Source organism: Pangasianodon hypophthalmus, chromosome 18 (assembly GCF_027358585.1).
Source record: "Pangasianodon hypophthalmus isolate fPanHyp1 chromosome 18, fPanHyp1.pri, whole genome shotgun sequence".
NCBI classification, from domain to species: Eukaryota; Metazoa; Chordata; class Actinopteri; order Siluriformes; family Pangasiidae; genus Pangasianodon; species Pangasianodon hypophthalmus.
In genome coordinates, this window is record NC_069727.1 from 359,735 (window position 1) to 387,356 (window position 27,622).

At 45.1% G+C, this 27,622-nt stretch overlaps 1 protein-coding gene across 1 annotated transcript; it reads left to right on the forward strand.

Annotated features, from left to right (window-relative positions):
- Window positions 1–1,698: 1,698 nt before the first annotated feature.
- LOC117599421 (sialic acid-binding Ig-like lectin 5) lies at window positions 1,699–22,667 on the forward strand. The gene is made up of 6 exons (XM_053241598.1): window positions 1,699–1,807; window positions 2,644–2,901; window positions 9,883–10,191; window positions 15,908–15,998; window positions 16,114–16,222; window positions 20,200–22,667. The coding sequence occupies exons 1-6, from the start codon at window positions 1,699–1,701 to the stop codon at window positions 20,680–20,682; spliced, it is 1,359 nt and encodes a 452-aa protein (XP_053097573.1). The 3' UTR covers window positions 20,683–22,667.
- The last annotated feature ends 4,955 nt before the right edge of the window (window positions 22,668–27,622 follow it).

Sequence of the window (27,622 nt, forward strand, 5' to 3'; positions counted from 1 at the left end):
GAACGGAAGAACCCGATATTGGTAAGCTTTGCCCCCAAAAGCGAACCTCAGGAACTTCCTGTGTTGAGGAAGGATGGAGATATGGAAATATGCATCTCTTAGGTCGATCGTGACAAACCAGTCCTCGGAGCTGATCTGAGACATGACCTGTGTTACCGGGAGCATCCTGAACTTCAGTTGTGCGACTGAGAGGTTCAACTGCCGCAAGTCCAAAATGGGACGCAGCCCTCCACCCTTCTTGGGAACAATGAAGTACCGGCTGTAGAGCCCGGACTCTCTGTCGCAAGGAGGGACCACCTCAATGGCCTCCTTCCTCAGGAGAGTGTGTACTTCCTGTTCCATTACCAGAGCCTGCTTGGGACCCACCAGAGTGGGAAGAACCCTGGAAAAGCGAGGCGGTGGAGAGCCGAACTGAATTCGGTAGCCTCTCTCTACAGTACGCAGGACCCATTGAGACACATTCAGCAGAAGTTTTCATGCTGCCAAATAGCTCACTAAGGGGATCAGCCTCTCGAGACTGACCTCTGGTACGGCGAGAGCGGCTAGCTTGGTGCCCTAGAGCAGCAAACCGGCAGGGGACGACCGAACTAGCTGCTCCGAAGGCCTCCAAAGAGGCCGCAAGCCTCCCAGACCCGCTACGTTCCCGGGCGAGAACTGGGAGAAATGCTCGCCGGAGACCGCTGTGCCCTGAAGCACCATAGGTGGCAGGGTTGGCAGACCGACCTCCCAAGGGCACTGAGGCAAGACGGGCACCGTATAATGAGGTGTACACTGTCCCGCCCCAGAGGGGCCCGCCCTCGGAAGCCCTGGGCCCAAGGCGTCAGGGCTTCTTAGCCGCGGCCCTCCTCGCCAAAAGAACGGTCCTCAGATCCGTCTTTGTGTCAGAGGGAGACTTCGTGCCGAGACTCCCGGTCCCGCCGCGGGGGAGCACGGGAGGCGATGCTCTGTTTCTGTGTTTCCCTGTGAGAGGAGGCAGTACACGGAGGGGGCTGCCCCCGCCCAGCAGCCCCACGAGCCAGAGAGCGGCGAGGGAGAAACCACTGGAACGCCACTGCCTGCGTATGAGCCTGCTGGTACCTGTCGACGACGGAGCTAACAGCGCCGCCGAACAGACCAGAGAGCGCCAGCGGGGCGTCCGCGGCCCGCCTGAGCTCTGTCACGAGCTCAGTCGGCATCTCCCCGTGCTCATCCAGCTCCTTGAGCAGGTCGGCCTGGTACGCCTGTAACACCACCATGGTGTGCAGACACGCACCAGCCTGACCCGTGTACGCCTTGCCCACCAGCGCTGAGGTGGTCCGCAGCGGCTTGGTGGGCAGTGCCAGAGCCTTCAGGGACGAAGCCGCACCAGGGGACAGATAGCTAGCTAGCGTGTGTTCAACCCTGGGCATCGCCCTGTAGCCAGTATGGTCCAGCCCTGCCACATTAGCAAAGTAAGAGGAGGCAGGACTGACTAAATGGGCCGAAAAAGGCCTCCTCCATGAGCTCGACACCTCAGTGTGGAGGTCGGAGAAAAAAGGCAGGCTTTGGCGTGGAGGTGGCGGCTTACTGCGCAGGAAGCACTCATCTAGCTTAGACCCCTGTGGTTCAACCCGCGTTTCAGCGGGCCAGTCAATGCTAAGTTTAGCAACGGTCCGTGAAACCACCTCCAGCAGCTCCTCATATCGAGGAGACTGCGGCAAATCAGAGTCGGCGCCCTCCATGTCAACCTCCTCGGAGGAAGACAGACGGAGAGCCGGGCCCGCTCCCCGGGGGGGAGAAACCGCAGAGCGGGCTTCCGAACCCAGAGAGCGGACAGTGGACCTGGAGGGTGAGGAAGGAGAAAGAGACTCGTTCGTCTCCATTCCCTCCGCCAGATCCGTCTGCAAGCCCCACCGCCGCTCTGCCTCGGCAGAAGCGGGGCCGGCACCGCGAGGCACGTGAGTGAAGGCTCCCTCCTCAAAGAGAGCCTTCTGGGAGCGAAGTGCGCGCAGCCTTTTTTTCCAGCAAACACTCGCAATGCGAGCAGCCGGCTCCCTCGAGAGCCGACACTGCGTGCTCCGCTCCCCTCTCACCCTTATGTTCGGATTTGTCACTGGCCTTAGGCATGCCTTTTTCAGACAACACAAAATAGACAGACAATGGACAAACAACATGACATAGAGCGCTTGCTGAATGACAGAAAGCTAGCGCGGCGTTTGCCGCTCGGGCTTTTATGCTTCTGGTTCGCTACGTCACCCCGCCGGTGACGTCTCGCCCATCCATTGAACTGATTACACATGTGATTCAGAGCGTGGTCACGCTGAAGGCGTTCCCATAGCGTTTTGATGCAGCTCGAGTTCCTGAAGGGGAACAAACATTAGCTGCCTAATTTTGCTAATACAATTCCGTTCTCCTGCCACAACAGCAAACATTTAAATAACAATCAATATTTATGACACAACATATTGTTTTAATATAGTGCCAGAAATATATTTTGGTGGCACTGAAGTTTGAGGCACTGCTATAGTTCTGAAAATTGTGAAAAAAAATTTAAAGTTTAAGGAACCCCAAAAGCCATTAGGAACTATTTTGAGAATGGGACAGATAAAGACCCAAAGGTCAGATTATATTGAAGTTGCTCTACTATCACACCTCTACCACAGCCTCCTGTTCTTCCTCTTTTAGATGCTCCTAGAAGCACGTCAGTATCAGCGTCTCCATCTGCTTCAGTGCTTTTGGGCAGTTCAGTGTCTCTGAATTGCAGCAGTGATGCAAACCCAGCAGTGCTGAACTACACCTGGTACAGAGAGAACGGAGAGCAGATAGGAACCGGAAAACATCTCACCATCAGCAAGACTGATTCTACACAGAGTGGTTTATACTACTGTAGAGCTCAAAACCAGCTCGGAGATCACAACTCATCTGTGTACCTGGATGTTCAGTGTGAGTTCTTGCCTCTCATACTTATGGAGTTTAGCATATTTACAAACCCCTTTACTTAAGACAGTCCGACTGGTTCTTTTTATTTCTTGTGTTGCAGTTGTTCAGGAAGCAGCAAGGTATGAGAACACATGAGAAAATGTATAGTGAGCCATTACCTGAGTATTTATTTGAGTATCATGGGCTCAGTGTCCAGATGTTCAGGTCACATATAAACAGTTCCAGTGTCTTCCTGTTTGTTCTGACAAAGATGAAGACACAGATGGGTCAATGTATTAGCATCAGTGGACAGCAGAGAAGCTCTTGAGTATGACAATACAGGCACTTAGTAGCTGAGTATGCTCTAGAAAAGGGTGAGACTGTTATAGCAGCCAAGACTGTAGGACCCAGAAGCAGACCACAGACTCAAGGACAGGAAGTTAAATGGGGTTTATTGAAGGATAATGAGGGTAGAGATGTGTGGGGAAGGAGCGTGACTCAGCATGGATGGCAAGGCCAGGTCTCAAAGTTGGGTCGGCGGTGTGAAGTGAAGTGACTTGTGGCCAAGTATGGTGACCCATACTCGGAATTTGTGCTCTGCATTTAACCCATCCAAGTACACGTACACACGTACACGTACACACACACACATACATACGTACACACACGGAGCAGTGGGCAGCCTTTTTTTTTGCTGCGGCGCCCGGGGAGCAGTTGGGGGTTCTGTGCCTTGCTCAAGGGTCTCACCTCAGTCGTGGTATTGAGGGTGGGAGAGAGTGCTGGTCATTCACTCCCCCCACCTACAATCCCTGCCGGACCTGAGACTCGAACCCACAACCTTCAGGTTGACCTTCGGGTTGCAAGTCCGACTCTCTATCCATTAGGCCACAACTGCTCTGTCTGTGAGCCACAGGGAGGCGAGACTGTACTGGGTGTAGAGGAGTACAGGCAGGCCGGCAGGCAGGCAGGGAGGTGGACATGGAGCACAGGAAAAAAACAGGGTTACAGTACAGACACTGGGTAACAAAGATCTGAGCATAAAAGTGAAAGGGGCCTTATCATTGATACTGCACTGGTAGCCAGAACTATCTGGTGATGATTGTTGTGTTTGTTATACACACACGGAATTGTTCTGTGGAGGCTTTTCACACAGGACAGACACTTCATGTGAGGATACTCAGTGGTCTCCCTTTTTTATTATTTATTCCCCCAGCAACACAACACTAATACAAGGTTCCTATCTGGATATTTCACCTAATACTACATCCCCCTTTCTAATTGAAGTATTTCCCTTGGGGATGCATGGGTAGAGGTATAAACATTCTGGAAACTATAACCATAGGTCCCTGTATTTTGATCACAGGTGTAACAGTAACTCAACTCAAGTGTTGTCAAGATTAATATCAAAACTTATAACTTAGTTTATAGCATCCTAACACTGAACATGTTACTTAGTTGCCAAATGTTTTTTATGTAAACATAGAACACTTTTTATGTGAACATACATTACTTTTTAACTCTTTCAGCATAATGCTTAATGCTTAACGAAATGGAACATTTTCAGTGAATCCTCCTTAATCCATCAACAGTTCGAAACAATGAAACTTTCACAAGATTTCTTTTTGTGTCTTTCACAAGATTTCTTCAGCAATATACTCTTCTGTTCACCTCCTATCTATGGGGGATGGGGTAGACTGCCCAAACCCTCCGCCTGAGTGTGGGGATTATTCTGCCCCGTTACTCACTCAGTTCCTGACTCTGAACAAACAAAGTCTTTCAGGTACGCTGGACGTACCCTAGTTCTGGTAGGAAAGCGTCTCACACACACTGTAGTCTGCTGGCTACTTTCCATCTGGATCTCAGGTGTGACAGGTACAATCACTGCTTCGGAAGCAGTATTTTCCTGTGTAGTCTCTGGTAAGTCGGTAGGTTTTTCGGGTGCCTCAAGGGTCGGCAAAAGGTGGTACCTATTTCTTCGCAGGGTGCCCCTGGACGTCTCGATGATGTACGATCTTGGTGTGCCTGCCGTCGACACAACTGTGCCTCTCTCAAGCACGTCCTTGACCCACACGTGATCTCCAGGTTGCAGTTGTGGCATGTCATGTGCTCGGTGTCTGCGGTTGTAGTTTTGTTGCAGTTTTTGTCTGTATTTCTGTTCTGTTGTTTTCAGCTTCTCCATGTCTGCACCTCTCGCATTGAGCTGAGATGGAATGACAGGAACAGTCTTTCTGATTCTCCTCCCCATGAGAAGTTCTGTGGGACTGTATCCGTTCACTAGGGGAGCAGCACGGTAGGCCATAAGAGCGAGGTCAGGGTCTGTGGATTTCTTGAGAAGACTCTTAACTGTCCTCACAACTCACTCTGCTGCTCCATTGCTCTGTGGAAAATGGGGACTGGAGGTTACGTGACTGAAGCTCCAATCCTGTGTAAACTTTCTGAAAGACTCGGAAATAAACTGTGGTCCACTGTCTGAGCGCACTTCTTCCGGAATCCCATGACGTGCAAAGATAGATTTGAAATGCTCAATCACCACTTCTGACGTCGTAGATGTCAGCTTGGCCACTTCAAAATATCTTGAAAAATAGTCAACGATGATCAGGTATTGTTTGTTCTCTATCTGGAACAGATCTCCTCCTACAGTGGACCATGGCCTTGAAGGGAATACAGTGGGTAGCAGTGTTTCTGTTTCTTCAGTGTTGCAATTCTCTCAGCTCTCTGCTGAGTCCTGGCCACCAGACTGACTGCTTAGCTCTCTCCCTGCATTTCGTTAACCCCAGGTGGCCCTCATGCAGCTTGGAAAGTATGTCCGCTCTGAGTGATGCTGGAATCACTATTCGACTACCATATAGCAGCAGGCCATTTTGAACTGTGAGCTCGCCTGAGAATGGCAGGTAGGGCTGAAACGCCCTTTCAATGGAGAACTTATCTGGCCATCCTTCTGCGCAGAACTTTTTCAGCTGCTGGAGGATGGTGTCACTGTCCTGGTGTGTTTGGATTTCCCTGAGCCTCTTTTCAGTAGCTGGTAAGTTTGTCATGACAGAATCAACGTACAGGTTGATTTCCTCTTCCTGCCGTCCTTCTACCACGTCGCTGACAGGAGCTCTGGACAGAACATCTGCCGTTGCTATGTCTTTGCCGGCCACATGAGAGATAGTGAAAGAGAACCTCATTAGCCTCATGCGTAGTCGTTGTATGCGTGGAGGGAGTTGATCCAGACTCTTTGAACCCAGCAGTGGTACTAATGGCTTGTGGTCAGTCTCGATGTGAAAGGTTTTCCCAATGAGAAATTCTGAGAATCTCTCGCAGGCCCACGTTGAGGCGAGTGCCTCCTTCTCAATCTGGGCATACCGCTGTTCGGTGCTGCTAAGGGCTCTTGAAGCATATGCCACTGGTTTCCATCCTATGTCTGCCTGTCACTGGAGGAGTACAGCGCCCATCCCGTACGAGGATAAGTCAGCAGAGACGAGTGTTTCCGCATTCGGGTCGTACAATGCCAGCCCTGGGGGTGTGGTCAGGTCTGCTTTGATGCTATCAAAAGCCTTCTGCTGCTGTGATCCCCAGGCCCACATATTGGAGTTTCTCAGCAGGTCTCTGAGAGGATGTGTTTTCTCCACCAGGTGAGGCAGAAACTTCCCGAGGTGGTTCGTCATCCCCAGAAAGCATCTCACCTTGGTTATGTTACTTGGCTCCTTCATAGCTCTAATGGCGTTCACCTTATCAGGGTCTGGGCTGACCCCTGATGCCTCAATGATCTGCCCCAGGAACTTAATCCTGCTCTTTGAGAACTCACAGTTGTCATTAAGCGTGACACCCGCCCTCTGCAGGTGTGACAGCACCCTCCTCAGTCTATCATCGTGCTCACTCTGTGTGGCTCCCCAGATGAGCACATCGTCCATCTGACACAGAACCCCTTCCAGGCCCTCCAGGATGCGTGACATGCGTTTCTGAAAGTGTTCTGGTGCTGACGAGATTCCGAAACACACACGGTTGTAGCAATACCGCCCAAACGGAGTTATGAAGGTGGTCAACAGTGAAGGCTCTTTTGACAGTGGAATCTGCCAGAATCCAGCATTGGCGTCTAACTTTGAAAACACTTTGGCTCCAGACAGCTGTCCTAAGGTGTGTTCGACTGAGGGGAGTGGGTGTTTCTCTCTCATCACTGATTTGTTCAGCTCCGTGAGGTCAGTACATATTCTCACCCTGCCCGTACGCTTGGGCACCACCACCATAGGTGCACACCACTCTGTCGGCTCCTCTACCTTAGAGATGACTCCTTGCTGCTCCATGCGATTCAGCTCCTCTTTGACCCTTGGTAGGAGTGGGAGGGAGATGCGTCTGGGCGTTGAGAGGGAAAAAGGCTACGCCCCAGGCTTCAACACAATGTTGTACTCACCCTCCATTTTCCCCAGTCCTCTAAAAAGCTTTGGGAACTCCTTTTTTACAGTCTCTGTGGAGTCCAGGCTGATGTTTTCCACCCTGGCAACCAGCTGTAGTGCTATGGCAGTGGCATACTCAGCCCTTTCACTACGTAAATGTCCTCCGTAGTGTGCTTATTGTTCTTACTGAGAGTGGCTGTGAACATGCCTTTGACTTTTAAACATGTCCCTTCTGGCCCTCGTAGAACTTTTGTGGGCTTCTCTAGCCTGCTGAACTGACCCTGGGCATACAGTGTTTCTGAGACCGCGGTCACATCAGCACCCGTGTCGATTTTGAACACTGTGTTGTGATTGTCCACATTTATTTCTGCATGGGCTGGTTATTTCTTTCACTAACAATGAGCCCAGGAAGGCAACTTCATCCTCAGAGTCCTCAGTCACTGTGGCAACATTCATTTCATGAACTTTCTTTGTTCTGCACACTCTTGCATAATGTCCCTTTTTTTTGCACTTATTACACATTGCTTCTCTTGCTGGACATTGCTGCAGCCTGTGTCCTTTTGTGTCTCCACATCTTTTGTATTGTGTCAGTCTGTCCTGCGGTACTTTCTTGACTTTTTGTCTGCATTGTAACGTGGTTTGTTTCGGCTGCGCGCCGCCGTGTTGACGCGCGTGCACGCTGTCGAGCTGCGTGTTGGCGATGTCTGCTTTAAAGTTACTCTTTAGCATTTCTTGTTGCCTCTTAACTTGCTCGCTTTGTCTAGCTCTGTTAACTGCTTTCTCTAGCGTCAGTTCAGGATCCATCTGTAATTGCTCTGATAAGCGTTTATCTCTCAACCCCACAACAAATCTGTCTCTCACCATTTCATCGTGCAGGGCACCGTATCCGCAGTACTCCGCGAAGCACTGCAGTGCTGTATGAAAGCTGTCAACTGTCTCTCCCATCTCTTGTTCCCGCTGATTAAACTTTGCTCTTTCAAAGATAATGTTTCTACGGGCCACAAAGTGAGCATCCAGCTTTGCTTTGACCGTGTCGTACTCGCTCGTCTCATGCAGGCTTCCTCTCCCATGGTGTAGATGAACGCGTCCACCTGATTTTCTTCTGCTTGGGTTTCCAAGCCCGATGCAATGCGAAATTGTTCGAAGCGCTTTATCCACTTTGGCCAGTCGTCGGCCTTAAATGTAAACTTTTCAGGTGGGGGAACTTGAAACTGACTCATGTTGCGCGTCGTGGTTTGCTAGCCTTAGCCTAAACTTTATCGTTCAGCGAACGAAAAAAACCCACACCAACTCGACGCTCTGACACTGACTTCTCGTTGTCAACAGCCGCACTATACTTCTGACACCATGTTGTGTTTGTTATACACGCACGGAATTGTTCTATGGAGGCTTTTCACACAGGACAGACACTTCATGTGAGGATACTCAGTGGTCTCCCTTTTTTATTATTTATTCCCCCAGCAACACAACACTAATACAAGGTTCCTACCTGGATATTTCACCTAATACTACAATGATGACTGAAGAACAGGGGTTTATATGTGCTGCAGTCTGATGAGGAGATGGGAAGCAGGTGCGTTCGCTGAACAATTAGGAAGAGGAGTGATGTGGAGTGCCACACCCAAAGACACACACAGACACACACAAACAGGAAGTGGGGGAGAAATAAACACAGGAAACACAAGGAGAGGGGAAATAGAAAAACATATAGGAATAAGGAAACAAACAGGAGCCTTGCCCAGATCATGACAGAGACCTCTAGAAGAGTGATGGAGGAAGTCTTATGTGTATTCATCCATGGATGGTGGGGTATGCACATGCTTCTTTCAACACAAGTGAAGCCAACTTCTGCATCTTTTCAAACTGCTGCTGATGCAGTGCCACAGGACAGTGTAACCCACTCTGAGGAAAGCACTAATCTGCCCTGTTCTGCATGCATGAGCTCACAGACACCCATGATTGGCTAATGTCGATCTGATTGACAGGGTAGAGAGAGTCTGCCCCTCCCACCCAGAGAACATGGCCAGTTATATTTATGGCCTGTCAGCATTGAATATGTTATATATAGATCTTACACCTTGGGTCCAGGAGAAATTCCTTTGAGATTATCTTGCTATGCAATTCTAAACATGAAGGCAAATTATGAGCTTTTTATTTTCAAATCAGATCTTATTGGTCACACACAACCATACACAGTACGACATGCATTGAAATGGCTTTTATGACTGTCCACTGACATAAAACAGAATTTACATACAAACAGAAAGCAGTCGTGAAGGCAGCTGACCCCACCGGTGCCATCTTAAATCTATTTTTATTTTTGTATTGGTTGCTTTGCTAGTACTGATCAATATAATCATTATTTTGAGAACTGGGAATTAGAAAAAAAAATTCTAAATGAGAATAGAGTATTTTCTGAATCACAAGCTGGCTCCTGATTGGAGTTTTGCAGTGCTTTAGGGTACTGAATCTGAGGATGGTGAAGAAATGTTATTCAAATCAAAAAAAAATCTAATCACTCTTCTGTCAAGTGGTTATTTATTATTTTAGAACTTTCATTTCTTATTTGTTAGAATATCATTATCTCATTTTCTCTCTCTCTCTCTCTCTCTCTCTCTCACTCTCTCAGATGTTCCTCAGTTCTCTCCCTCCTCCAGCTGTAACACCACTCAGGATCTGATCCTGTGTTCCTGTGAGGTTCATGGAAATCCGTCTCCTAAACTGGAGTGGCGTCTCTCAGGTCAAACTGTCCTGCCGTCAGAAGCCACGCCCATCCAAGTGGAGTCTGTGGGCAACACGAGTTTAGGAAGATCCATTTTGTTTTCCATCCCTCAGTCAGTTAAGGACACGCCCACTCTGCAGTGTGTTGGCTCCAATAATCTGGGCAACGCCTCTCAGGTCTTCTTCTTTATAACTAAGACTCAGAGGCCTGCTGAAGGTTAGAAAAAATACATTCACAAGTTGTCTTTTATTCGTTACTTGTTCTTCTGACTTACTAAGTCATTGTTTTAAGATTTTATCTCATTATTTTGTCTCAGTAACTTATTTTTAGTATTAGTAAGTGTCATGGTTGCCTCAAATATGGCACAGAACTACAATACCCATCATCCACTGAACATCACCTGATCACGACACTCAAAACGCCACATGACTGTTTGCACCTGATTCACGTTTAAGATTAATGAGCACCAGTATTTTAATCCTGTCCTGTTTAGCACACATTGTCTAGCTTTTGTCATTTGTCGTCAGTGTAACCTAACTCATGTCATGGTCATGTTGTTGCCTTGCTTCGCTACTCCTCATATTGTTTCATGTTCTTATGTTTCGTGTTGGTTTCACTTATAATAAACTAAATCTGCACCTGCATCCGCCCCGTAAGTTAAAATAATTAGCTATTAAATCAAAATAACAAGATAATATTTTGAAATAACAAGTTGCTGAAATCAAAACAATGAGTTATCAAGCCTAAATAATGAGTTAGTAAGTAAAAGTAAGAGTTACTTATTCAAAATAATAAGAAAATATCTTGAAACAACAATTTTCTAAGCGAAAATAATGAGATAATATCTTGAAATAATGAGTTCAAAGACACGGGTCGTGGGGATGCGCAGCTGCAGCACCCTTGACTTTCAGGATTCCTTTAACTCCAACTGCTAACTATTATTATTATTATTATTATTATTATTGGTGAATATATTATTAATATTATAATAACAATAACAAAGAAGAAGAAAGAAAGAAGAAACTTTATAATTGAGTTTTTTTGAGTAGTTTTTAAGTTTTATATGTCACAGATCGTGTTCCTCTTATACCACAGCGATTTGCCAACGGTAACAATTTTTAATTTATTAATGAACGACACATTGCACTTTAAACTGCTTAATGTTATGGAACATTCGTGAGACTCAAGTCTTCAGGAGAGAGGAGTTTGCACCTTCCAGTTTCTCAGTAACATGCTAAGCTGCATTTTTTTCTAATTAACTTCAAAAGAGAAAAAACCAATAGGAATGTGATGGAATGACTGTTTATAGCTACTATAACATAATCGATAACAGGAAGTAACTTCCATGTTGGGAAATTCACTGACTTTTACAAAGTGCCTACGCTCAAGACCACTTTCATAAATGTTAAGTAAACATCTCCTAACAGAAAATTTCACCATATCAACAATTCATATTCTGATTCGAAAATTCAGCCACACTTTGGTATAAATTTTCGTATGAATCATTGTCTGTTAAAAGAAAACTGATCTGACTATCATTTGAGTGTGATGTCATAGCATATGCCACATGCATGCTTAAACTTCCAGCACCCAAATGTAAAATGCCTTCCCATGTCCACGAACAAGGTATTAAGTCAAAATAACAGGATAATTTTAGGAAATAATCAGATACTAGGTCGAAATAACAGCATAACACTTAAAAAATATTGTACCTCGTGGGCTTCTGTATGAAGTATGAAGTATGATTGCGAAAGGGGAAGTCTTTATGTAAAAGTGTTTAAAGGAAAGTGGTTAAAGGTGTCAGGTCAAGCCAAGTCACGAACTCCAACTCCCAACAGTCACTGTGGCCTACAAACATGGACGCACTGGACTCCACTTCCCAGAATACACACACACTTCCTCGTTCCCTGTTCCCAATTCACAGCCACACTATATGTAGAGACACTGTGTTCTGACGTAACCAAGCCTCGCATATCACTGTGTTTGTTATTCCTGGTTCAATCCCCTTTCTGCTCCCGTTTCCTGTGTTTTTTGCCTGACCTAGTTTGTCCTGTTTGCCGATTGTCTGACGTGTGCCTGTTTTTCACTACGTTTTTGCCCAGTGTTTTTGGATTGTTTGGCTGTTTCTCATTAAACTGCTGACCAGCATTTGCATCTGTCTCAGCCTCCATCTCGTGACAAAAGAAAAGTGTTATATAATCCCATGAGCTTAATTCTTTTGAGATTTTTATTATTTCACCCCTTCTAACTGCCGGGGCAATGTTTCAACCCCTGGATACGTGCTTGTGCTTAAGTGCACACGTGTTGAGATCTTTAACACAAAGTTATATGGCGACCATATAACTGTATAAAATGCCATTAGTAACACCTGACATTCCCTTTATTTCTTCTTGCCTTTGTACATACACATACACTGATCAACCTCCACTCTTCTGGGAAGCATTCCACTAGATGTTGGAGCGTGGCTGTGGTGATTTGTGTTCATTCAGCTACAAGAGCATTAGTGAGGTCAGGTGCTGATGTAGGGCGAGTAGGCCTGGAGTGCAGTTTGAACCCACCCATTTTTCAAGTGATGGAATACCGGAACAAATGTGACTGACAGGTGTTTCTTGTTGCCCCGTTAGATTGATTGTTTAAACAATTAATAGCTCTGAATGTCTACTCTTGGTTTGAGCCCTGGGTTTCACCTGTGAAGACTACATGAAAAGAAGGAAAATCAATCCAAGCCATTGCACAAGCATTGGGAATAGCCAACACAACAATTTGGAATGTTCTGAAAAAGAAAGAAACCACTGGTGTACTAACAACCGGACATGGAACAGGTCAGCCAAACAACAGCAGTTGTTCGTGGTCTGCCACAAAAGGTGCTATGTTCTAAGTTGTTTAATTCGTCTAGTAAATATCAGGAAATGAAAGCTGAAATTATATTCTATTGTCTCACATTCATCTTCAATTCACTTCAATTCAGTTTTATTTGTACAGAGCTTTTAACAATGGACATTGTCACAAAGCAGCTTCACAGAAATTTCATTATATAAATTCAGGATATAAATTGTAAATGTATGAATTTATTCCTAATGAGAAGCCAGAGGTGACGGTGGTGAGGAAAAACTCCCTGAGACGAAATGAGGAAGAAACCTTGAGAGGAACCAGACTCAAAAGGGAACCATCCTCATCTGGGACACCGGATAGTGCGATTATAAATCATTCCGTTCTATAACTGTGTACTACATTGACAAATAGTGCAGTTGTGTAGCCAGTAAATTCATCACAGTTTTCACATGAAGTCTGTTTTGCTGACATTATCAACTGTTTACTGATGGAGACCTGAGTACAAAACTGTTTGTGGGAATCGCAGTCCAAAGCCATCTTCAAGGTTTTTAAGTAGCACCATCCACAGTAATCTCACAGTATCTTCAGGCTGTCCATGTGGCTATCCTCAGGAGCAGCGAGTGATATTCAGGTGATGAGAACTCCAACCAGAAGTAGGGCATCAGGATGGGCAATGACCGATAACTGTTGTTGAGAAACAGCCATCAAAGATGGATATCCTGGCATCATAGGTGGCTCAGCTCAATTTGGAGTGAACTGCATTTATGTTGTAGCAGCCACAGAGACTGCTGGCAGGATCCAAACAGTCTGTATCTCTTCAATTCAATTCAATTCAATTCAATTTTATTTGTATAGCGCTTTTAACAATGGACATTGTCACAAAGCAGCTTTACAGAAATAAATGGATTCACAAAAATATATTGTAAATATTTAAATTTATCACTGTGAATTTATCCCTAATGAGCAAGCCAGTGGCGACGGTGGCAAGGAAAAACTCCCCGAGATGATATGAGGAAGAAACCTTGAGAGGAACCAGGCTCAAAAGGGAACCCATCCTCATCTGGGTGCAACGGATAGTGCAATTATAAATAAATCCCTTCTATTGTGTACTATATGGACAAATAGTGCAATTGTGCAACCAATAAATTCATCGCAGTATTTGCAAGAGGTCCGGCTGGTTAAAATCTATCCACTGTCCACTGATGGAGTCCTGAGTACGAAGCTGCTCGTGGCAACTGCAGCCCCAAAGCCACTACAGCAATCGCAGTCCCAAGCCATTACAGTACAGCTCCCCATATGTGATCCCCAAGCCATCTCCACAGCCCCCAGGTGGCACCATCCCCAGCAATCCAAACAGTTCTTCAGGCAGTCCATATGGGGCCACCCCCAGCAGCAGCGAGCGAACTCAACCGATGAGAACTCCAACCAGAAGTAGGGCATCAGGATGGGTCAGGCAGCGAGGAGGAGCAGAAGGGGTCAGGATCACTGGCATCTCTTCCTCTCCCTCTTTCTCTCTCTCTGTCTGTCTGACTGCGGTTCATATGGGGAGTGATAGCTTTGGGACTGCGATTGCTGTGATGGCTTTGGGGCTGCGGTCGCTGTGGTGGCTTTGGGGCTGCAGTTGCTGTGGTGGCTTTGGGGCTGCAGTTGCTGTGGTGGCTTTGGGACTGCAGTCGCTGTGGTGGCTTTGGGACTGCGGTCGCTGTGGTCGCCGTGATAGCTTTGGGACTGCGGTTGCTGTGGTGGCTTTGGGACTGCGGTCGCTGTGGTGGCTTTGGGCCTGCGGTCGCTGCGGTGGCTTTGGGGCTGCGGTCGCTGTGGTGGCTTTAGGGCTGCGGTCGCTGTGATGGCTTTGGGACTGCGGTCGCTGTGATGGCTTTGGGGCTGCGGTCGCTGTGGTGGCTTTAGGGCTGCGGTCGCTGTGATGGCTTTGGGGCTGCGGTCGCCGTGGTGGCTTTGGGCTGCGGTCGCCGTGGAGGCTTTGGGCCTGCGGTCGCCGTGGTGGCTTTGGGGCTTCGGTCGCCGTGGTGGCTTTGGGACTGCGGTCGCCGTGGTGGCTTTGGGGCTTCGGTCGCCGTGGTGGCTTTGGGACTGCGGTCGCTGTGGTCGCCGTGATAGCTTTGGGACTGCGGTTGCTGTGGTGGCTTTGGGACTGCGGTCGCTGTGGTGGCTTTGGGGGGCCTGCGGTCGCTGCGGTGGCTTTGGGGCTGCGGTCGCTGCGGTGGCTTTGGGGCTGCGGTCGCCGCGGTGGCTTTGGGACTGCGGTCGCTGTGATGGCTTTGGGGCTGCGGTCGCTGTGGTGGCTTTAGGGCTGCGGTCGCTGTGATGGCTTTGGGGCTGCGGTCGCCGTGGAGGCTTTGGGACTGCGGTCGCCGTGGTGGCTTTGGGGCTTCGGTCGCCGTGGTGGCTTTGGGACTGCGGTCGCCGTGGTGGCTTTGGGGCTTCGGTCGCCGTGGTGGCTTTGGGACTGCGGTCGCCGTGGTGGCTTTGGGGCTTCGGTCGCCATGGTGGCTTTGGGGCTGCGGTCGCCGTGGTGGCTTTGGGACTGCGGTCGCCGTGATGGCTTTGGGACTGCGGTCGCCGCGGTGGCTTTGGGACTGCGGTCGCCGCGGTGGCTTTGGGGCTGCGGTCGCCGCAATGGCTTTGGGGCTGCGGTCGCCGCGGTGGCTTTGGGACTGCGGTCGCCGCGGTGGCTTTGGGACTGCGGTCGCCGCGGTGGCTTTGGGACTGTGGTCGCCGCGGTGGCTTTGGGGCTGCGGTCGCCGCGGTGGCTTTGGGCTGCGGTCGCCGCGGTGGCTTTGGGCTGCGGTCGCCGCGGTGGCTTTGGGCCTGCGGTCGCCGCGGTGGCTTTGGGACTGCGGTGGCCGTGGTGGCTTTGGGGCTGCGGTCGCCGCGGTGGCTTTGGGACTGCGGTCGCTGCGGTGGCTTTAGGGCTGCGGTCGCTGCGGTGGCTTTGGGGCTGCGGTTGCTGCGAGTGGTTTTGCACTCAGGCCTCCATCAGTGGACAGTGGATAAGTTCGACAAAATAGACGTCATGTGAAAACTGTTAGGTAAATGATTTATTATTAAAGGTATTATTTTCTGTCTTTTATTATTTTAGGTTCAGGTGTGGATATTTCCTCAGTGCTGATTGGTCTAGCTGTTGGAGCTTCGGTAATGATGATGCTGTGTGGTGTATTCCTGTATGTAAGGTGTGTTTATTAACCAGAAATTATTCCAAAATTAACCTCTAAATTTTTAGACACACAGTAGATTTAATGTAATATTATGAATCAACACAAACGTCATTGGCTTTTATATTTTCAGGACAAAAAATCCTTTTGGAAAAGGAGATACAGTGAATCCTTCTGGACAAGGAGATATAGTGAATCCTTCTGGACAAGGAGATACAGCAGGACTCATTTTAAATGACAAGGTTAGTGTGAAATTTCACACACACACACACACACATTATTTTAAATATGAAATCAACTACTTGTTCTTGTGATGTTGTTCCTACAATGCTGCTGAAGGATGTTCTGCCCTCTATTTTGCCTAGCTTTCTTTCTATTATTAACGGTTCTGTACAGACAAGCATTGTCCCTTCCTGCCTTAATCATGCTGTGGTCCAGCCTTTACTCAAAAAATCAAATCTTCATCCCACTGAATTAAATAATTATAGGCCCATTTCAAAACTGCCATTTCTGCACAAAGTTTTGGAAAAGGTTGTCCTAAATCAGATTTCCCTCTACCTAAATTCTAATAATATTCTGGATCTTTTTCTGGATCTTTCTGTAAATGATCTCTTGTTATCTGCAGACTCTGGTAACTGTACTATTCTCTTATTATTGGACCTGAGCTCTGCTTTCGATACAGTAGATCACCGCATCCTGTTAAAAAGATTAAATCTTGAGGTTGGCATTTTGTAGTACTGCATTAGATTGGTTTGCATCTTATCTCACAAATAGGAGTTTCTCGATGGAAATCGGTGAATTTTCATCAAGCTCAGTTCCCATCACTTGTGGGGTACCCCAGGGCTCTATTTTGGGTCCAATTTTATTCTCCCTGCATTTGCTCCCTCTTCATTTTATATTTGAGTCTCATAAAGTTTCATTATTTTTGATCCTGAATTAAAATTTGACAAACAAATTAACTCTGTAGTCAGAGCCAGTTTTTAGCAGCTTAAGGGGCTTCGCAAGCTGAAAAATTTTCTCAGTTTTAATGATTTAGAGGTTGTTATTCATGCATTCATTTTAACCAGGCTGGATTACTGTAACGCTCTTTATGCTGGAATTAACCAGTTTTCACTATTGCGTTTACAATTAGTACAGAATGCTGCTGCTCACTTTTTGACAGGGACAAAAAGAGGGAGCATATTACCACTGTGTTAGTTTCACTTCACTGGTTACCTGTTAAATTCAGAGTTGATTTTAAAGTTTTAGTTTTTGTATTTAAAGCACTTCATGGTCTTGCCCCTATTTACATTTTAGATCTTCTCCATTTATATTCTCTTGTGAGAACGCTTAGATCATCGTCTCAGAAGTTATTGGTTGGCCCAAAATCTCTTATAAAATCTAAAGGGAACAGGGCCTTTTCAGTTCTGGATCCTACGCTCTGGAACTCTTTGCGTTTATCCATCAGATCATCCCCTACATTATTTTCTTTTAAATCATCTCATTTACATTTTACATTTATGGCATTTGGCAGAAGCTCTTATCCAGAGCGACTTACAATAGTGCTTTGAAGTCTATCAAAAATACATTCTGATACTGACTCACTAGGTCACAAACTAGGAATACCATCAGTCCAAAACTCTGTTGGGGAGGGTTTTTTTTATGAAAGTGCTAATTTAAGTACTTTGTGAGCGGGTAAGTCTTTAGACGTCATTTGAAGACTGCCGGTGACTCAGATGTTCAGACATCTAGGGGAAGTTCATTCCACCACCTTGGTGCCAGAGCAGAGAAGAGTCTCGATGCATGCCTTCCTTGTACCCTCAGTCGAGCAGTGCTAGAGGATCGGAGGGAGCGTGGTGGCGCTCGAGGTGTGATAAGTGCTTTGAGATAAGTGGGTGCTGGTCCGTTTTTGGCTTTGTAGGCGAGCATCAGTGTTTTAAATCTGATGCGGGCAGCTAAAGGAAGCCCGAAAATTTAGGAAAATTTAGGAAGGTTGAAAACCAGTCGTGCAGCTGCATTCTGGATCAGTTGCAGAGGACGAATGGAGCTCAGAGGCAGACCTGCCAGGAGTTAGTTGCAGTAGTCCAGTCTTGAAATGACAAGGGACTGAACAAGCACCTGTGTGGCCTGTGAGGAAAGAAATGGACAAATTCTTTTGATGTTTTAAAGGAGAAATCAACATGAGCGTGTTAGATTAGCAATGTGAGAGGAGAAGGAGAGAATTGTCTAGGGAGATTGCAAGATCCTGAGATGGAGATGAATCACCTGGGATGAACAGCAGTTTAGTTTTGGTGGGATTAAGTTTCAGCTGATGAGCTGTCATCCACGATGAGATGTCAGCCAGACAAGCTGATATCCGAGCAGAAACATGAGAGTCTGAGGGAGGGAAGGAGAGGATGAGTTGAGTTGAGTGTCATCTGCATAGCAGTGGTATGAAAACCCATGTGAGGATATGACCGCACCAAGAGATCGAGTATAGAGGGAGAACAGGAGAGGACCAAGTACTGAGCCTTGTGGAACACCAGTGGAGAGTCTGCGAGGAGCAGATGTGGATCCCTCCATGTCACCTGATATGACCGACCTTCCAGGTAGGAAGCAAACCATTGCCATGCTGCACCACGAAATCCTAGGCTCATGAGGGTGGATAGGAGAGTCTTGTGGTTCACTGTGTCAAACGCTGCTGAAAGGTCAAGGAGGATGAGGACTGAAGACAGTTTGGCTGATCTAGCGGCATGTAGCTTCTCAGCGACGGCCATAAGGGCAGTCTCTGTGGAGTGTGCCGGTTTGAAGCCAGACAGACTGATTGGGATCTTGGAGGTCATTCTGTGAGAGATAGCAAGACAGCTGATTATAGACAGTTTGTTCAAGGGTTTTAGAAAGAAAAGAGAGAAGTGATACCGGTCGGTAGTTGCTGATGTCAGAGGGATCTAGAGTGGGTTTCTTCAGGATGGGAATAACCCTTGCTCTCTTGAATGAGGTTGGTACATGACCAGATGTTATGGAGCCACTGATGATAGTGGTGATGAAGGGGAGGAGGTCTTGAGAGATGGTCTGGAGCATTGTGGAAGGGATTGGATCCAATGGGCAGGTGGTAGGATTGCAGGATAAGATGATTTGCAGGATCTCTTCTGTTGCTAGTTTAGAAAACTGTGTCAGCGAATGAGAAGGAGAATCCTCAGTGTGTAGTGTAGGAGTTGGAGTAGAAGTGAATGTCTGGCAGATTTTTCCAATCTTCTCATCATAAAAAGTGGCAAAGTCTTCAGCAGTCAGGGAGGATGGAGCAGGAGGAGCCGGTGGGTTGAGCAGTGAAGAAAAGATGTTGTGGAGCTTGCGAGGATCTTGTGCAGAGGTTTCCAGCTTTTCTTAGAAGGCAATCTTAGGAGTCACTTCAGATGAAAATTTGGACAGGAGAGCACGGTAGGAGACAAGATCTGTGTTGAGTTGCGATTTCTTCCACTTTCTCTTAGGAGAAGTCACTTCAGATGAAAATTTGGACAGGAGAGCACGGTAGGAGACAAGATCTGTGTCGAGTTGCGATTTCTTCCACTTTCTCTCTGCTGTTCTTAATTCTCTCAGATTACTGCGTAACACATCCGATAGCCAAAGAGCAGGGCAGGAAATCTTCCCGGGTTTAGAAGATAGGGGGCAGAGGAGAAGAGACTGAAACTACTCTTGATTAGTCACCTGAGAGAACTAATTAGCATAGACTAACAGACACTTCCAAACACCACAAAAGAATCAACAATATACAATTCAACAATACAACAATTCTAGTGGTGAGAATCTAGATCCAACTGAGTTAAGTAGATAGTACACAAAGTCAGAGACCTACCTTACCAGTAGAGAATAAATTCAAGATAGAACTTAAAGCACACTCTTAAAACATATCTTTTTTCTCAGGCCTTTGCTTAACTTGAAAACACTTTTTTTCTGTTTGTTTCTTTTGTTTGGTGATGTTTTGCTTTACTTATTGTATTATTTAATGATTTAAAATTTTATATGTTTTAATGCTTTTGTTAGTTGATATTTCTGATGTTTTGGCTGTGCAGCACCTTGGTCAGCACTCGTTGCTTTTAAGGTGCTATATAAATAAACCTGACCTTGACCTTGACCTTGACATTGACACACACACACACACACACACACACAGATTTAACTATAGGTCATATCAGTGGCCCTTTATATTAAATTTGAAAGGAAAGAATTTTATTTTTTGTTGATCTCTGTTGCCATTTTACAGAAAGAAGATGAAGAGTCTGTGTATGCAAACAAAACATCACTTCTATCAGAGTCGCTTCAATCAGAGTCGCATCAATCAGAGTCGCTTCATTACTCCAGTGTCATTTTTCCAAACCGAGCAGGAAGTGAAATCAGGGGTCTTTCTTCTCTCACTGACGAATATGCCCTCATCCAACATGGCTCCAAACAACAAACTAAGGGGGAAACTGGAGAAGCAGCATTCAAGGAGGGCCAGGATGAAAACGTGATAAAATTGGACAGAGTAATGATGCAAAAATCAGCTGAAGAGGAGGTAATGTACGGAAACATCACTCGTCAGCCAAAAATGGAGCAAACTCAGGCAAATTTAGATAAAGATGATAAAATTGAAAAATCTAAAGAAACCAAAGAGGCTAAAGAAAGAGCTTCAGAGCAGCTCAAACACTCAGATGGAGCTGAAAGCATTTACGCACAAGTTAAACCTCCTAAACGTGAAAATAAATAAAAAATAAATAATGAATAAGTGTTTAAAACCTGCTGAGATGTTCAGGCTACAAACTAAGAGCCAGAATTGTTTTTTTTTAAATATATATATTTTTTATTTCTATATGTGTGATTAGAAATAGATGCTTGAATGATAAATACCTATTTACATTTCTTTTAAATCTGTAAGATTGTTTGAAAAGAAAAGCGACAAAAAATTTATAAAAATATCAATGCTTCAATCACAAACTGCTTAATGGAATTTATGCTCATAGTCTATGAGTTTATTGCTTTGGGAAGAGAGAAGGGCTTCATCTTTGAAATCATGATGACATTTGTGGCTTTTTTTCACTATAAAAACAAGCATGCTTGAAATCCTGGTCTGATGGACAAGCCAAAGTTAATAGCTGTTTATTTATTTTTTATCTTTTGTGTTACTTTAGTATTTAGTACATTGAGTGCTACTGAAAAAAAATTCTAAAAGAAAAAGAAGGAAAAAAAAACAAAACAAAAAAAAAAGGGGCAGCACTGGCAATTTAAATTACGTCAGTGTTTACGTCGTGAAAGTTGCTGGTATTCAGAGTCGGGTTACGCAGCTACTTAAGTGGATTTTCTGAGCTCCACATTCAGATTATTAAATTATTACTTTCTTTGCTGTCAAATGTAATACGATGCAGCATAAAGACATAAAAGCATGAGTATTTTAAAACTTAAAAATAAAAAACTAATCTGATGATATATGAATGAGAAGATGGCGCGTGTTGAACTAAACTGAACAGGAGTGTCGTATATCACCAGTATATCACTGCATGAATAGAGCTAGCTGTAATTCTCACATTAATCACTGGTTTAATTTAACAAAATGGCTTCCACACTCTTTATTCAGCAGCACAGAGAATAGCACTTGATCCAGTGCAGACTGTTATTTTACATTTTATTTCTTTTTTGATATTGTGCTCCGACAGTGTTTGTGTTAATTTGATGCTCTGTTGTAAACAAAACCTGCTCATGGTGTGAAGGATAATCTGACCTACCGCTTGTCTGCTACGCTTACAGAGAAACTTTAACTTTTTTCTTTTTATCTAAAAAAAAATTACTCCTTGAGATAAGAGATGTCTCTGATTAAGACACGTCTCCTCTGATGTCTTTTAATAGAACAAAAAAACATTTTGTGTCATATTTCTGTATTTAATATTGTCCTTCAATGACGTTCCAGTGTGTGTGAGTGATTTTACAGATGAAACGTAGATTTCAGCGTGACATTGTGGTTCCATCAAACTGTCAGACAGCGGCGCTGGACTTAACGCTGCTCCTCACTCGAGCCGATATCACGCAAGAAACATGCGCTTAAGTCTCTGTTTTAGATAAACTCCACCCCCTGTGTGCGAAACTCTCAGGTAACTTCTGAATAGCGCTTACGTCAGTAGTCACATCTGAGCTCTGAGTGCTGATGTGTGTAATTTCAGTATTAAATCCTCACTGCGTGTTTAACTCTACTCTGAATATGGTCCTTGGTTTGAACAATTGGTTCAGGAAAATAAATTTTAAGAAGATTTATCAGCATTTCTGCATTATATGCTGTATATTTTATATGCATATAGATATTCTGAGTAGGTAGTTTGTTAGATATCCTGATCAAGTCATTAATAAACCATAAGTTCATTGTACGATATTTCACAAATACTGTTCTGTTCATTGATAAGTGTTTTACAGTTTCATATCTGTTTGTAATTACTGTATGTCTAATTACAAACCTCTATTTTAGATTTATTTTGGTTATTAACATCCAACTTTAAATGTAATAAGATTCTAATTAAATGAAAAGTTTTAAAAAAGGTTGTGATGAAATGTCATGTTTTTGTTCTAGTTTTGTGTAATTCTGCTTTGTAATGTAGAATTTCTAATATTTATTAGTGTTTTAATCTAATTACCGATTTTTAAAATTCTTTGCATCATAAAGCCTGTATTTGAGAATGAATTGTCTGATAATCCTTTTGAGAAAAATAATAATGATAAATAAAGTGATATTTTCTTTGAACTCTGACTGAACTTGTACTATCAGTGAGTTAACGAATTAAAGAAACACATGAATGAACGTAAAACAAAGAGCGAGATGCAGGTGACTAAAGACAGATATTCTTTCATCCTCCTCCTGAGTGATTCAGGAGAATAAATCTGTAACTTTACGTGCAGGAGGGAAACTCGGAACAACCACAGGAGCTCACTGACCTCATGTCTGACCCCTCAAAGCTCACGTAACACATCAGGAAGTGTGGAAGGATGCAGAAAGATGCCTTTTCTCTTTCAGCAAAAGCGATGTTCACACATGGCCAAATAATTCACTAATAGAGCATTATTTTATTTCATTCCATTATTGTTAATGAAACTAAACTAAACTGCCTTTTTTTCAATTTAAACAACTAGTCTTGACAAATTCACTTAATTTACTATTAAGGCAGAACAGACAGTAAATCTGAGTTTGAGTAAATTTAAGTCTTTTTTATAATAAATAAATGATAATAAATAATAATAATAAATAACAAGTAGAATATGAAATATCACTTGCAGAATAGACAAAAACAATAAAATGAATAGTGTGTAATGAGTAGTACTCTAATACAACAGCAAAATTATAGATTGATAATAGCAAATTGTATAACAATAATAATAATAATACATTAGAATGTAATATCAAATAGTATGTAATATCAAATACAAAATGATATAGACAATAAAAAGAAGCATTTTCTCGAGTCCACTTATGAGAATGATGGAAAAGTTGCCCGCACCAAGATGGCGGCAACGTTGGCGTATGATCCAGCGGCCAATGAGGCATCTAGGTATTTTATATGTCCATGGGTGTCTCTGAAAGAGCGGAAGTGATTTCGATGTCAGAATTGTCTTTCATAATAAAAGTCATATTAGAATCTTAATTACATGAAATTATATCCAAAAATAAATAAATAAAATCACTGACACTGTTACTGAGATATCAACAACACAATCCATTCTTTTTAAACTCACTTTATTTATATTTACATTTATGGTTCTTATCCATCTTACGGTTATCTTTGACATCCACAGTAAAAATCATAACTATAAAAACAGCAAAGGTACTCGCAAATAAGTTAATGCTAGCTATGCCGGATAAATAATGATGATGTGGTTTAACTACACTATAAAAAAGACTTAAATTTACTCAAACTCAGATTTACTGTCTGTTCTGCCTTAAAATATTAAATTAAGTGAATTTGTCAAGACTAGTTGTTTAAATTGAAAATAAAGGCAGTGTAACGAATCCGGCCTCTGTGGTCCCCCCTGATCGTCACCAGAGGTCACCATCACCCTAGTATTGACTTCTCCCTCTAAACTCCATTTCCCATCACCCCTTGCATAGCACTGATTACGAGCTCACCTTCAGCTCGTTACCGGGACTACTTAAGCTTCTACTTCACACTCATTCTCCGCGAAGTCTTGTTTTGCCCTGGCTGACATTTCTGAGCATTACTACCTTCATTATTGGATTACTGTGTTTGACCCTGGACTGTTTTCTCTCGTTTCGCATTTGTTTGCTGCCTGCACCGACCATTCGTGTGTCTGATTACTCTGCCTTTGTCTCGCCTCTGGTTACCCTGTTTGCTGTTGCTCAACCACGCCTGTACAACTGTGTTTTCCTTTTATTAAAAGCTGCAAATGGATCCCCACTCTGGTGACTCGTCGTTACAGAAGACTTCGCCAAATCTCGATCCAGCAGCGGTCTACAGAATCTCTACCGAGGTCTCTGCCTAGGCGAATGTGCTAGCCATGTGCAAGCGCTACGGCTACCTTTATCTGAGTCTGCCTCGCGGCCATTAGACCCGGCACCACAAGCACCTACTTCGAATCATCCCACAGCCAGCCCCCACTTAGCCTATCCAGAGAAATTTGACGGCACACCAGCTAAATGTAAGGGTTTTTTGCTTCAATGCTCCTTGTTTGTCTCGCTACAACCGGCATTATACCCCACAGAGGAAAGCATCGCTTTTGTATGCTCTCTCCTGACTGGCAAAGCACTAGACTGGGCCACCGCTGTGGAATTTTAATCGACCAGCTTTTCCCTCGTTTGAGGCTTTTCTGCAGCACTTCTGGGAGGTGTTTGATCTCCCTGAGGAAGGTGATGGAGCGGATGAACAGATTCTTAGGCTGCGGCAGGGGAAAAAAATGGCAGTGGAGTTTGCCTTATCATTTTGCACACTGGCTGCACAAACTGGATCGTCTGATGACCCCTTAAAACTGCTTTTTCGCAAGGGTCTGAATCTGGAGCTAAAGGCTGAGCTCGCTTGTCGAGATGAAGGAAAAACTTTGGATCAACTGATTAATCTCGCCATTCGCATCAACAATCTGACTTGCTCTAGGAGACTCAGCAGTACCCGAACAAGAGGCGATGCAAGTGGGACGCACTCGAATCTCTCCAGAGGAGAGAGATTGTCGTTATCGCAGAAACCTCTGTCTCTACTGTGGCCAAGCTGGTCATATGAAAGTCTCCTGCCCCACAAGACCCAAGCAACATGCTCCCTCTGTGGTAAGTCAATCGTCTCATGCTTCTAAGTGTATCAAAATACCTGTTAAACTATTCTCTAGTCACGGGGTGATAGAGACAATGGCTCTAACTGACTCTGGAGCGGCTGAAAATTTTATTGATGCTGGCTTCGCTAGAATTCATGACTTTCCTCTCATACTCTGTAAATCTCCTTTGGCAGTGGCAGCATTAGACGGGGGACCTCTGGGCGCCAGCCAGGTCCAGTACACCACCAATGACATCTGCCTGACTACTGGCGCCATGCACACAGAAATAATCCATTTCTACGTCATACAAGCTCCCAATAATCTGGTTATTCTTGGACTTCCCTGGCTTCAGCTTCACAAGCCGCAGATCTCATGGACTGAGGGTCAAATCACTCACTGGTTGGCCAAGTGTTTTGCACAGTGTCTTCAGACTCTGGAGCCGACGTTGCTTGAAACAGCTACTGTCAAGTTGGACCCCTTGCACTCAGCTAGTCTACCCTCGGAGTATGCCGATTTGGCTGAAGCATTCAGCAGGTCCAGCACTACCCAGCTACCCCCACATTGACCCAGCGACTGTGTGATTGAGCTGCTCCCCGGTACCACACCGCCCAAAGGCAGAATCTTTTCTTTTTCACAAACAGAGACTGAATCTATGAAGGCCTACATTGAGGAGGAATTAGCCAAGGGCTTCATCGTACCGTCTACGTCTCCTGTGTCTGCCGGATTCTTCTTTGTCAAAAAGAGAGATGGGAGTCTTCGGCCTTGTGTTGATTATAGAGGTCTAGACAAAATTACTGTCAAGTTCCGGTACCCTCTACCTCTAGTCCCGCCAGCTCTTGAGCAGCTTTGCGCCGCCAAATACTTCACCAAGCTGGACATTGTCACAAAGCAGCTTTACAGAAATAAATGGATTCACAAAAATATATTGTAAATATTTGAATTTATCACTGTGAATTTATCCCTAATGAGCAAGCCAGTGGCGACGGTGGCAAGGAAAAACTCCCCGAGATGATATGAGGAAGAAACCTTGAGAGGAACCAGGCTCAAAAGGGAACCATCCTCATCTGGGTGACACTGATAGTGCGATTATAAATAAATCCCTTCTATTGCCACTACAGCAATCACAGTCCCAAGCCATTACAGTACAGCTCCCCATATTTGATCCCCATGCCATCTCCACAGCCCCCAGGTGGCACCATCCCCAGCAATCCAAACAGTTCTTCAGGACGTCCATATGGGGCCCCAGGAGCAGCGAGCGAACTCAACCGATGAGAACTCCAACCAGAAGTAGGGCATCAAGATGGGTGAGGCAGCGAGGAGGAGCAGAAGGGGTCAGGATCACTGCCATCACTAGCATCTCAGAAGTAGCATGTGTAGCTCGACAGAGAGTGAGGGAGAGAGAGAGATGGAGAGAGAGAGAGAGAGATGGAGAGAGAGGAAAAGATTGTTAGGTGAGCTTTTGTCCTCTAATGGTTAAGCACAATGTACTTTGCATGCAGAGTGCAAGCAGGGACTCCGGCAAGACTAGCCATGACAGCATAACTAAAAGGGAGAGCCAGAAGCTAACACAGACATGCGGGCACCCTGGGACATAAGGCAGCAGCCACTCCACCATCAACACACCTGAGTGAACGTGTGGCACCCGTGCAGTGGGACGTCATGACCAAAATTGTGGAGGCTCAGGGCATGGATCCTATACCTACAAAGTGTCCACCTAACAGGACCTTTGTACCTCTTCCTTTGAGGAACCGAGTTATTCAACAGGTTCATGACCTCCCCAGCTCTGGACACCCTGGAATAACTGCATCCATCCAACAAATTCTGGTGGCCCTCTCTTCACACTGACACCATTGCATATATTGAGAGCTGTGTTATCTGCAACACCACCAAGTCCTCGAAACAGGTACCTGTGGGTTTGCTCCAGCCTCTACCCGTTCCTCAGAGACCCTGGTCCCACATCACCATCAATTTTATCACTGACCCTCCCTACTTCACAGGCAATACCACCATCCTTACCATCATCGATCGCTTCTCTAAGTCCTGTCGCCTGATACCATTACCCAGACTACCTACAGCCCTAGAAACAGCAAAGACTCTGTGCAGTTGTGTGTTCTGCTTCTATGGACTCCCTGAAGATATTGTCTTGGACAGAGGTCCTCAGTTCACCTCACGAGTATGGGCAGCTTTCTTCAAACACCTCAACATCAACATAAGTCTTACCTCTGGCTACTATCCTGAATCCAACAGGCAAACTGAATGCCTCAATCAAGAAATCACTTGCTTCCTAAGATTCTACTGTCACCTCAACCAGGTGGATTGGAGCAGATATCTGTTCTGGGCATAATATGCACAAAATTCCCTGCACAAACCATCCACTGGACTTACACCCTTCCAATGCATGCTTGGATTCCAGCCAC

Coding starts and splice junctions, on each gene's coding strand:
- LOC117599421 (XM_053241598.1), top strand. CDS start 1,699: ATGTCAACCTCCTCGGAGGAAGACAGACGGAGAGCCGGGCCCGCTCCC. Junction 1,808..2,643: donor GCGGACAGTGGACCTGGAGG/GTGAGGAAGGAG, acceptor TTCCTCTTTTAG/ATGCTCCTAGAAGCACGTCA. Junction 16,223..20,199: donor GACTCATTTTAAATGACAAG/GTTAGTGTGAAA, acceptor GCCATTTTACAG/AAAGAAGATGAAGAGTCTGT.